This window comes from Aulonocara stuartgranti (assembly GCF_965226115.1).
Source record: "Aulonocara stuartgranti genome assembly, chromosome: 8".
Lineage (NCBI taxonomy): Eukaryota > Metazoa > Chordata > Actinopteri > Cichliformes > Cichlidae > Aulonocara > Aulonocara stuartgranti.
The window spans coordinates 14,834,713-14,848,141 of NC_138959.1; the positions used below are offsets into that span (position 1 = coordinate 14,834,713).

At 39.0% G+C, this 13,429-nt stretch overlaps 1 protein-coding gene across 2 annotated transcripts in view; it reads right to left on the reverse strand.

Annotated features, from left to right (window-relative positions):
* pcdh15b (protocadherin-related 15b) overlaps positions 1-13,429 on the reverse strand; it is a 233,769-nt gene that overhangs the window by 147,556 nt on the left and 72,784 nt on the right. Inside the window, exons 8-9 of one of the 2 annotated variants that reach the window (XM_082545036.1) lie at positions 13,153-13,263; positions 7,511-7,681 (exon numbers count right to left, since the gene is read on the reverse strand). In XM_082545036.1, coding sequence (XP_082401162.1) covers positions 7,511-7,681; positions 13,153-13,263 — 282 coding nt within the window. Of the gene's footprint in view, positions 1-7,510; positions 7,682-13,099; positions 13,115-13,152; positions 13,264-13,429 lie in introns of those variants that run through there. The other variant, XM_082545037.1, reaches the window with a different exon arrangement.

A 13,429-nucleotide genomic window follows, 5' to 3' on the forward strand; every position in this document is an offset into this window, starting at 1 on the left:
TTGGCTACTGCCACTCTTAAGCTTAGTTATAAACTTAAGAATTTTATTTGAGTATTTGGTTTAGTCTGATATAACTGGGCCAAATAATAAGCTGGGGGTTAAAAAAAGATCAACATAGCAAGTCAAGCTGCAGGTAATACTGAAAGCTATTTACCTGCTTTGCTCTAGAAAAGTGAAAAGTTTGGACACACCTCATATTTTTTCTTTATTTTCATGACTACTTACATTGTAAATTCTCACTGAAGGCATCAAAACTATGAATGAGCACATATGTAATTATGTAGTAAATAAAAAAAGTGTGAAATGACTCAAAAAATGTTTTAGAGTTTAGATTCTTCAAAAAAGCCACCCTTTAATTTGATTACTGCTTTGCACACTCTTGGCATTCTCTTGCTGAGCTTCACGAGGTAGTCGTCTGAAATGGTTTTCCACCAGTCTTGAAAGAGTTCCCAGAGATGCTGAGCACTTGTTGACCATTTTGCCGTCACTCTGTGGTCCATCTCATCCCAAACCATCTCGACTGGGTTTAGTTCAGGTGACTGGCGCAGCACTCCATCACTCTCCTTCTTGGTCAAACAGCCCTTACGTAGCCTGGAGGTGTGTTTGGGGTAATTGTCCTGTTGAAAAATTAATGATGGTCCATCTAAACGCAAACCAGATGGGATGACATGTCGCTACAGGATGCTGGTTCAGTGTGCTTTGAATTTCGAATAAATCCCCAACAGTGTCACCAGCAAAGCACCGCCACACCATCACACCTCCTCCTCCATGGTTCACAGTGGGAACCATGCATGTAGAGAGCATCCATTTACCTTTTCTGCGTTGCACAAAGACACAGCAGGTGGAACCAAAGATCTCAAATTGGACTCATCAGACCAAAACACAGATTTCCACTAAGTTCCTTCCCTGTGTTTCTTGGCCCAAACAAATCTCTTCTGCTTGTTGATTTTCCTTAGTCGTGGTTTCTTAGCAGTTGTTTGACCATAAAGGCCTGATTCACACAGTCTCCTCTGAACAGCTCATGTAGAGATGTGTCTGCTACTGGACCTCTGTGTAGCATTTATCTGGGCTTTAATTTGAGGTGCTGTTAACTTGTGATTTCTGAGGCTGGTGACTCAGATGAATTTATCTTCAGCAGCAGAGGTGACTCTTGGTCTTCCTTTCCTGGGGCGGTCCCCTCATGTCAGCCTGTTTCGTCACATTCAAAGTTTTAGCAATTTTCTGGACTGACTGACCTTCAGCTCTTAAAGTAATGATGGACTGTCGTTTCTCTCTACTTAGCTGATTGGTTCTTGCCATAATATGAATTCTAATAGTTGTCAAATAGGACTGTCAGCTGTGACTCCCGCACAACACAACTGATGGTCCCAACCGCACTAAAAAGGCAAGAGATTCCCCAAATGAACCCTGACAAGTCACACTTGTGAAGTGAAAACTATTTCAGGTGACTATATCACGCAGCGCTGTCAACAAAGCAAAAGTTGGCTACTTTGAGGAATCTGAAATATAAGACATATTTAGGGGTATTTATAATTTTTTCCATAATTCAGTGTATCTTGCTTCATAGTTTTGATGTCTTCAGTATGCATCTACAATGTAACAAATGTGAAAAAAAAAGAAATAAATAATGAGAAGAAGTGTCCAAACTTATGACTGGTAGTGTTTATATATATGTATTTACATATATGTGCATGTATATATGCGTATATGCTGAGGAACTAATGAGCAAATGGGCAGCCGCTGTGCAGGCAGGTGTCTGATCCAGGGAGCAGCGAGGCGATCAATAGCGGGGGGAAAAATCTTGGAGGGCATTTGGTGGTCAGAAGAAGCTTTGTGCTGGCTACCGAGCTACACAAAAGTGCACGGCAAGACTTTATGTTGCAACGGGAACTTGTCACACTCCCATATAACTATATGTGGACAAGTAACAGATGTGAATTTGCAGAAGGAAGCTGAGTGTGTCAGTGCAGGAAAAAACAACAACAACAAAAAATACTGTTATTACAGACAGAGTACTGTATTCTTTGCATCATGCATCTTGTTGCCAGTCAATTGCAGTATGATTTAATGATAAACTAAATTATTGGTCAAGTCTCGGTCAATAATCAGGTTTATCCCTTACAGCTATGAAATACTGAGCTGCAGAGATGGCAGTGTTTTTGAAGTGTATGTGTGAACATGGCCTGACAGCCAACTCCTCGGCATAATGACCAGCATCTTGGGGTGTGTGTGTGTGTGTGTATGTGAGGAAGAAAGACACAGAGAGAGAATAGTTATCCTGGCTCCAAGGCTCTGAGGTTGTCATCTCTCATCAGCCTGATTAGGACTCAAACTATTACAGTGCCTTTTCTCTCCTCCTCGCTCATTCCTCCCCTCCCCAATTTTCTTGTACCAGGAACAGCAGCTTGTTGCTGTCGTTCCATTCTTTCTATAGCTTCACCTATCTCCCTGCACCTCCTCAGTTCTTTGCTTCCAAACCAACAGGAGACCTGCTGTTGGCATAAAAATACCACCCAGTAACTTAAATGCTCATCAATTCTTCAGGTTAAACCTTTGAGTGTTTCACGAAAAACTGTTGCACAGCATAACCCTTTACCCTTCTCTTCAGTTTCTGCAAGCTGTTCCTGTTTTTTCACTCTGGATGGATTTGATAATGATGTTTATGCAAGCTTTCTTCAGTTCTAAGACTTTTGGTAAAATTCTAATTGCTCCTTTCTCCTTGGTAATTTTGAAATGTGCAGAGCAGCTGCCACTGTCAAAGCACACAGTCTGCTCGTTCATCTAGCCAAACTGCGACACTGGTAGTAAAGGCACCAAAGGCAACCGATGAGGAAAAAAAGCACAGTTTAAGCATTGTGCTGATCATTTAAATGTATGTGAGTGCATATAATATTGTGTATTACTATGTATATAAACACCAATCAGAGAGAGGGAGGAAGGCTTATAGCTGCTGTAATTTCTTTCAAGAGAAATGATTACATTTGACCAAAATAGTGACACTGTAAGGCATAAAAGAGCACTGTTGGTTCAGTGTTTCAGTGTCAAAGTGTAACCATAAGAAGAAGAATCTCTGCACAGTGCATTAGAAGCAAATCAGAAACAGAAAATATAACATGCAAATTTAATATAGTGTGTGTCATTCAAACAGTCAAAGTTCTCATTATTCTGAAAGCTGGAAGTAGATATTCATCTACACTGCTGTCATGCTAGCCAAATCATGGGTTATGAGAAAAAGAGATTTTGCATTTATTTATTCCAAGAATACGTCATTGAACTTTCTTTTTATCTTTAAGCAAAGGCCAGAACTGACAATTATACTGTATTAACCAAGACCACAGGGGTTGATTAATACAGACAAATCTTCCTAGAAGGCCTCAGTTACAGACACACTCATACTTTGACTAACTTGTGGACAAAGGAAATATATAAAGGCTTAAGCCTGCTTTGCAAAAGCAATGCTTGATTTTTAATGAAAAATGAACTACCTTGAAAAATGAATAAAAAGGTACAATTAAAGCAGTTATTTGTTATGTTCTGCACTAAAAAGAAGAACTTTAAAATTATGAACTGAATTCACAAAATAAAAAAATAAATAAAGTCAAACCCATTCCCGCAAATTTTAATTCCAAGTAAGGAAGGAAGTAATCTCCAAAACTGCTTTATTTCTCCCTTACCTTTCATAACTCAGAGACATCTTTTGTTATTTTCTTTTTGCCAGTGCTCATGTCTTTTAAATTTCCATACAGAAATACAAAATATATACAATTTTCCAGATATCTGTGATAAAGAAACTACATTACTTTCTCTTTCAATGCATCTCATGACAAAAATAAATAAATAAAAGTGTGAATTTAAAGTTCTAATTTCTTTATTCATGGGGATTTTTGACAGTCGGGAGGCAGATACAAGACACAAATGACTTTGGTGTATTCTCATAAAAAGTTTGTGGAATTGAGACAGAATTGTGTGAATGAGAGAGAAACAAGAGGAAAGGTGCACATGTAAGGTGTAGAGATACTGAAAATAGATTAGTTTAAATACTGCAGCTGGGGTTTTTAAACTCATCATGGACAATGCCCTTCTCCGTTGTTTTGGATGGACGGACAGTACACAACGTAGGTGAAGAGAATGCAGGCAGGGTGGAATGGGTGGAGATGAGTGTCAGGGGTGATTTGTGACAGAAGGATAGCAGCAAGAGTGAAAGGGGAGATTTACAAGATGGTAGTGAGACCTGCTATGATGTATGGCTTAGAGACAGCGGCACTAAAAAAAGACAGGAGGCCAGGGTGGAGGTGGCAAAGCTAAATATGTTACGGTTTTCAATTGGAGCTACCAAGATGCACGGGATTAGACATGAGTGTATCAGAGGGACGGCTCAGGGTGAGCAGATTGAGGACAAAGTTAGAGAGACAAGACTGAGGTGGTTTGGACATGTGGAGAGGAGGGGTAGTGGATATACTGGACAAAGCATGGTGAGTACAGAGTTACTAGAACGGCAAAGAGGACGATCACGGATCACAGATGTAGTGTCCTCCTTCAGCAACAAGCTGCATGTCCCCCTTCACTACATCACTGCATGATGTAGTGAAGGGGGACATTTGGCGTGACAAAGGAGGGTGAGATGAAATGATGCTCTGTGGTGGGAGCAGCCTAAAGATAAATAAGACTGTATTCTTTAGAGGACAGCTCTATATGAAGGACCTTTTTCATTCTGACCTGTCATAGCAGTAAATACATGGCAGTCATTTGCCTAAGGTAATCTGTTATGAAATAGATTTCTTAATGATTTTCCTTAATGATGATCATGTGGGTGCTGGCAGTCAAATAGGTTTCCTAAATATGCGCCTTAATTTGACTTCTGCACTGCTCCCAACTCGTGTAAAGAGAGAACGCAGTCTGAAATTCATTAATAGTGAATATAAAGTTTACAGAAAGATGAGGCCAAGCAACCACAGCTTATCTGACTGACTCCAATTTTTATTGCTGTGATTGCATAAGATCAGAAAAACTGAAATCAGCGAAGCGTCTGGAGTAAGCAAGAGCTCTGTATTGGGAGAAAATCGACAAGTGAGAAACAATCTTGGTGTTTGAAGCGACTTGGGGTTTTTTGTGTGTGTTTTTTTCCTATATTTCTTTGGGTTTTAAGGACACTAAACCCAACACTAAACACTTGCCACATAACAAGGGTTTTGTGACCCCTCAAGATTTGCAGAATCTGCCCCGTAACACTTGTTCATGCAGAAGAGAGTAATAGCTGGATCTATGAAAGACATAAACTTTGACTGTCAAGAGCACTTTGAAGGCCACACATAGTATCATTTTGTGACATATATCAGGGTAGCAGTTTCATCCGCCATACAATTTTGCCATAATCAAAGGAAAAAAAACAGCTATTTGTATTTCAAAAATAGAAAACCAAGACATTCCCTGTATACAATGATGCTCATTAGTCATTTGTATAGACAGTATAGTAAAATCCTCTTTTTATGCAAATTGTAACTCCCAGGAAAAACAGTTTGTTTCTGCTTAGCCCCTCCCCCCCTTTCTCTTTCACTCCCCTCTCCCCATCCACCAGATCTCTCCCCCCCCCCCCCCCCCATCTCCATCTTAAACCCTGTCCTTGTCCACATACACTTACTCCTTCTGAAAACCACAAGCTGTAAAGTTGATTTACTCCTGTTTTTCCTCCCAGCCAAGACTGTCTCCTCTGGCTGGAAAGAGAGAGAGAGAGTGTGTGTGTGTCTGTGTGTGTGTGTGTCTGAGAGAGAGAGAGGTGAAAAGAGAAATCTTGAGGCAGAGAAATAGTTCCTTCAGCCTGTCTGGAGCAGAGTCAGCACATGTGTGTGCATGCGACAACTATCTCAGTGTAAAATAGAGAGATGAAGAAGACGGTGTCCGGTCCACGGCTGTGATACTGGATTTATGTACATGTGTGTCGGTGAATGGGGGGCATTAAGGCACTGCTAGCTTGTCACCATCAAGGGTGTGTGCAGGTGTGTGTATATGTGTTGTAAGGGATGAATGCACTGCTGACTTGTCATAGCTGAAGATTTTGCCTAAAGCAACTTCCCCCCCCCTTGTTTACAAAGTTGTACTCTGAGTTTCTCCAGACAATAGCATCAGCTAAATGCCACAGATACAAATGCAAAAGTACATACAGCTGTGTAAGCATAAATATGGGCTACAGTGTTGCAGAATCTGCCCTGAAACACTTGTTCATACAAAAGAGAGTAACAGCCGGATCTATAAAAGACAAACTTTGAATGTCAAGAACTCTTTGATGGCCACACATGACATATTTTAGGATAGCAGTTTCATCCGCCATACAATTTTGCCATAATCGAAGGAAAACAATACCTACTTGTATTTCAAAAATATAAAACCAAGACATTCCCTGTATACAATGATGCTCATTAGTCATTTGTATAAACACAGTAAAATCCTTTTTTTATGCAAATTGTAACTCCCAGCAGACATTGCTTGACAAGGTCTTATTATTAAAATATCAGGGTTCCTTTTCAAATGGCTCTAATTCCTTATGAAAAACCTACAATGGGTTCTGCAGGAGTTAACATACAGAATGAAATTGCATGTTTTTTTTAGAGTGTACAAAAAAATTTAGCCCCTATTCTAATTACATAGTCTGTAGTTTACAGCAAAACGAGCTACATTTTAAATGCCAAAGTGAGTAAATACATTTGGCTTGAATTGGCATTAGACCTTGATTTGAAAGCTCGAAGACAAGAAAGTGAAGATATCCATAGTGACACAGTCTATCAATATACCCTGTGGTTAATAATTGCAGTTTCCCCTAAGTTTCTAAACCATCTGCAATCTGCCAACAGAGTTTCATTTTACTGGAAATTAGGGAACTAAAAGGTTGTAACTAAAGTAACTCTGTATGATATTACCTAAATCAAGAAATGATAATTCAGAAAAATCCCAGGAGATTAGCAGTTTCTGAAAAGTCAGATGTCTATTCATATTAATGTACAGAATTCACCTGCTTGCTGCTACTACTGCACATTCACCCAGTGTACATACTATATGTATATATATATATATAATGTTCTTCCTCTACACCCCCCCCCCCAATTTTTGCACATGTCGAGGAGCGTGTCAGGCTACATTTCACTGTGTGTTATACTTGTATAACTATGCATGTGACAAATAAAGAACCTTGAACCTTGAACCTTGAAATACTAAGACTAGCCCGACTGGCATCAACAATGCTCTGTCTTCCCCATTCTGCTGCTGTTCAAACTTGACCAGGTTGTCTTGACAATGTCTATATGCCTAAATGCATTGAGTTACTGCCATATGATTGGCTGATGTTGTGTTATGAGTAGCTGAACCAGTGTACTTAATAAAGTGGCGCCGAGTGTATACATGTTATCATTGTCCACTGAAGACAGTAAGTGATCCACAAATGGACATTGCTACAAAAATTAAAGCTAAGTACACATAGTACACACAAATACAACAAAGTACAGAACAAACACAAACTTACCGGCTCGGTCAGCTCAAGCACATTAGCCTTATACGTGATGGGACTACAATCACGGGTATTTCCCACAAGCGTACATGGTAGAAACATTGGACCCAAATCATCACCGTCCAGTACATCCACAGTTAGTGTGGTGGTGGCTGTTCGACGGTCACTTGGATTAGGGGCTCGATCCTAGACAGACAGACAGATTTTTTTGGTGATAATGCATAATTATGTGGCTACATTTATCTTTGTGTCTTGAATGAAAAGCGATCAGGATATGATCAAGAAAAACATGTAATAATACAGAAAGGCTGGTTTTTATCTGATATATTCTATATCTAATGCACAGCATTCATGTTCATGTAGCAAGTGTATACACCATACTGTAATCTACAGGGTGGGCCATTTATATGGATACACCGTAATAACATGGGAATGGTTGGTGATATTAAAGTCCTGTTTGTGGCACATTAGTATATGTGAGGGGGCAAACTCCTCAAGACGGGTGGTGACCATGGTGGCCATTTAGAAGTCGGAGCTTCTATCCATCTTGGATACAACTTTTGTTTTTCCAATAGGAAGAGGGCCATGTGACACATCAAACTTATTGGTAATGTCACAAGAAAAACAATGGTGTGCTTGGTTTCAACGTAACTTTATTCTTTCATGAGTTATTTACAAGTTTCTCTTTGTTCACAGCCATTGACATTGGGGCGACCGTGGCTCAGGGGGTTGGGAAGCGTATCTGTAACCGGAAGGTCGCCAGTTCGATCCCTGGGCTCTCTGTCCTGGTCGTTGTGTCCTTGGGCAAGACACTTTACCCTACCGCCTACTGGTGTTGGCCAGAGGGGCCGATGGCGCGATATGGCAGCCTTGCTTCTGTCAGTCTGCCCCAGGGCAGCTGTGGCTACAACTGTAGCTTGCCTCCACCAGTGTGTGAATGAATAGTGGCATTGTAAAGCGCTTTGGGTGCCTTGAAAAGCGCTATATAAATCCAATCCATTATTATTATTATTATTGACATGTCGAAGAGGTTAACACATGAGGAGCGGATCGAAATTGTGTTGATATCGGGTGAACGCAGTAACCGGGTCATTGCAGCAGATTTCAATGCAAGACACCCTACGAGACCACCCATCTCCCATGCTGCAGTCAGCAAACTGCTTGCTAAGTTTCATGAAACTGGTTTAGTGTTGGATTTGCCAAAATGTGGATGCAAGAAAACTGCCACTGATGAAGAAACATCAGTGGCTGTCCTAGCTTCATTCAGCAAGAGCCCACAGCGTAGCACTCGCCGCATGTCACTGGAGAGTGGCATTAGTCGAACATCCCTTCGGCGGATATTAGCTACTCACAAAGGGCACCCTTACAAACTCCAGCTACTGCAGCATCTCAACGAGGATGACCCAGATCGGCGCACAGAATTTGCAGAATGGGCAAAACAAAAATTGGAACAGGACCCTCAGTTCACGCAGAAGATTTTGTTCAGTCATGAGGCAAACTTTTATGTGAATGGTGAAGTTAACAAACAAAACCACCGCTATTGGTCTGACACTAACCCACGTTGGGTGGATCCCTCCAAGACTGTTGGAACAACAAAAGTGATGGTTTGGTGTGGTATATATACCACCACATTATGGGTGCCAGGTCCGAGCATTCCTAGATGAACAGTTTCCTGGAAAGTGGATTGGTCGTCGTGGGCCAGTTGAATGGCCCCCAAGGTCTCCCGATCTGACCCCCTTAGACTTTTATCTTTGGAGTCATCTGAAGGCAATTGTCTATGGTGTGAAGATACGAGATGTGCAGCACCTGAAACTGCCTGTGCTGGCATTTTTCCTGCGGTGTTGCTATCAGTGTGTGAAGAGTGGGAGAAGAGGGTTGCATTGACAATCCAACACAATGGGCAGCACATTGAACACATTTTATAAGTGGTCAGAAACTTGTAAATAACTCATGAAAGAATAAAGTTACGTTGAAACCAAGCACACCATTGTTTTCCTTGTGACATTACCAATACGTTTGATGTGTCACATTTCCCTCTTCCTATTGGAAAAGCAAAAGTTGTATCCAAGATGGCCGACTTCTAAATGGCCAATTTGGTCACCACCCATCTTGAGGAGTTTGCCCCCTCACATATACTAATGTGCCACAAACAGGACTTTAATATCACCAACCATTCCCATTTTATTACGGTGTATCCATATAAATGGCCCACCCTGTATTTCATGAATCTTTTGGTGACCAAAATTTCACAAAAATACACATTCAGCAACATAACTCTGTAACTTCTGTCGGTGCTGTGCTTTTTTGGAAATCGAATTTCCCAGAGGAACCCACCCGAGGGATTAATAAAGTTCTATCTAATCTAATCTAATCTAATCTAATATTACATAAATTCCAGTAAAGTAGAATAACAAATATGGAAGTATAGCATGCACTGCTCCCACTCCCATCTGCTCCTGTATGATTCACTGAAAATATTCAAAACTATACACAGGAAATGATGTTCAACATCTTTCAGGTGTTTCAGCCTTGCAAGGCAGTAACATTTTTATTAGACAAAAAAGAAGCCTGTTTTCTCATTTCTTAAATGCAAATATATGCTAAGGATAAATTAAGTTCCAACATTTGGTCTCACCCATGTAAAATTAAGAAGAGAAAATAATAACAGTTAATAATAATAATTTTAACTTAGATTTGTATAGTGCCTTTCAAGATACCCGAGTAGTAGTAGTAGAAAAAATCATATCAATGAAATACTGAAAACCAAACTTTTTATTCATATTTTGATAGCATGAATAAAATTGTTTATTGGTCCACTGGCTGGACTAAGTTGTAGCACTGCTAACCCACCTTTTCCTTTTTTTGTAAGATTGCATAAAAATGAAACAGCATTGCTGCATTTCATGACATGCTTTCTGGTTATTATGGGATTACAGTTAATTACAGTGAAAATGTTTTGAAGATTTTGATTATTTTCTAACTAAATGACATTGATACAACAGAATTTGGTATTTTGTACAAAGTCAAAAACTCCCACGTGTTGGAATTACAGGTTGATTTTGTTTTGTTTATGTCTCTCTGAGGAGTCACATAAATTTAGATTTTTTTTGGTAAAAGTTAATTAAATAATGTAGTTTAAAACTCTAGAACTCGGAAATATTCTGCAGGTAATATAATTATCATATAGGTATTAATTTAAAAATAGAAGGATATATGTAAGAGGTGTTTAAATAAATACATTCTTTTCAATTGACCAATTCACATGGTGGTTGATGACATTGAACTCAAAGACAAAAACTGAATCTTAAAATTACTTTTCAGTGAGAATGTTACTATTGTGGAAAGGTTTGAAGCTTTTGAAACAAGAAACACTAGAATGTATGACCTTGGTACACACAAATTGAAAAATAGATGTGACTTGTAACTCAAAAGAACGCCAGTAAACCCTAAGCTGGGTTTCATTGAAAGCCTCATAAAAAAATAGAAATAAGTAAATCCCAAAAAACACAGTCCTACTGAGAGACTGATAGTAAGCATTCTCACAAACATTTCCGTCTACTTAGATCATTTATTATCTTTATTCTCTACAATTTAAATTCTAATATTTACATCTACTTTTCATCTGCAGTCCAGTTGAAAAAAAAAAAGATAAAACGCAAGAAATAGCCAAATAAGGCTACTAACTAAACTCCTCAACTACTCAACAGTCGGTGCGATCACCACATCTTACTTACAGGAAGAAACCCACGAGATATTATCTGCTATTCAATGTGTGAGTCATCTAGATTTCCATCAGCTTCACATTTTATGTATGCATATGAGGGAGCACTCTCAAATCCTGTTCAGATAAAGCTGCTTTCTGCCATTAAACTCTTCTAAGTAGCACAACTTAAGCACTAGACAATCAAGATATCAGGTATAAACCCTTAATTAGGTTTCCTCAAAGTTCCCATTTTAATATTACTTAATCACATCAAATCATTGCAATACATTATATTCCCAATTACTCGACAGTAAAAGAAAGAAACCGGGGCCTCTGCCAAGAAATGATCTCCTCAAAACTAAAAAAAAAAAAATTTCTGAAACATCTTTAATGAGCAAGATTGAAGATACCATCTAAAAAGAGAAATCAGAAAACACAAATATGAAATAATTAAACTCTGATTATATATAGTTTAAAGACTGAAAAAAATCATAAAAAAATAGTAGATTTCCATCAAGTTCACAGAGGAGTTTTCCCCTGCTGGCTTCATTACTGTAAGCTATGCTTGACGAGAAGCTGTGACATCACGCAGTGACTCATGACAAGCAATTCTGCCAACACTATCTTGGTGTTTTGAAACTGGACAAGACAAGAGAGAGATGGATCTAAAATTAAAACTGAGAGCACTGTGCAGTCATCGGCTAATGACGAGTCTTGACTATACCCCTGGATAATTGTCTATTGTGACTCTAATAACGAACATACCTTGCAAAACGAACTTCATGTGTTATTTAACATGAACTGAAACCGAGGTTTCATTTCACAGTTCAAGGAATTGAGGCCATGAAGTCATCAGGAAAGTGTTTACAGATCAAAAGAGCTGAGGCTCATCTTTCTACAGACTTCTTTACAACCTGAAGTCTTTTTACTACTAGAGGCCATTAACAATAATGCAGTTTTAAGACAAATCAGTTTTCAGACTCAGAGAATAAGCTAAAAGGACAGTCTATGACGTGGACACAGTTAGCAAGTTTAACATAAAGATTGAAACCACAGACTCTAAAACAGCGGTCCCTAATCCGCGGGCCATGGACTGGTACCAGTCCGTGAGTCGTTTCGTACCGGACCACAGGTTTTCACACAAGGTGTATATACTTTATCTGCAATATATGTACAGCTTAAATGGTCAGCCATGTTCCCAGGGATTTTTTTTTCTTTTCTATTTTGTGGTTGTATGGGTTCAGTTAAGCTTAAACTTTTGTTAGGAATTTATATACAGTAATTTCAAAGCTACTCAAAACACTCTTAATACTGTATTCAGACAAACAGATATGTCACCTTGTTAAGCAGCCAGAAACACATTAATCTTACAGTGTACTGCTGACTCTCCATAGTGCTTTCAGGGCCTTGAGACATATGAATATTTTGCAGAATACTTTCTCGAGAACTGCTTTTGAACGCAAGGTTTTCTTGACACAATAAAAAAAACCTTTTTTGGCACCATCAGCAACACAAACAATTCAAACTTCAACTACAATTTTCCATAACTGTGCTTTGCTTATTGAGTGAAAATCACTATAAGCCACCTTTATAAATAAAACATACACAGAGCTCAGAAATAAAAGGAAAACAATTAGGCTAACAGAGACATTAGTGATAATTAGGGGTGCTCTAAGAGATCCCTTAAGGCTCACACAACAATACAGAAATAGTGAGAAAAGCTGCATAACATTAATGTTGCCATGATAATACAAATTTACATAAAACAACACTCCAGGCAGCAGTCTACACGCCTACCCATGAGAGATGGCTGATTTTCTTCAGCCATTCTTTATGACAGGTCCACATGAAAGGTGTTCCCTTCAAGAGCTTTAACTTAATATATGATTAAAAAAAGCAACCTAACACAGTGCGACATAATAATACACAAATAGAAATGTTGAAAAAAACTTACATTAGCTTGTATGATGACTAGGTATCTTGTTATATCCTCATAGTTGAGTCTTTCTCTGAGAACTACAGAGCCAAACAGTGTCAGCGGGATGTCAAAGGTTCTGTTAGCTGTCTGAAAGACAAACAGATACATTACACACATCAAGAGTGAGTCGCAGCCAGGGTCGGCCATTCACTCTTTCTCTTTCAATACAGTTTTGACAAGGCATGCATTACACTTGTTTGGTTTAAGCAATGAACCTGACTGTGCAATTTCAGTATAAATATATTTTAGATTT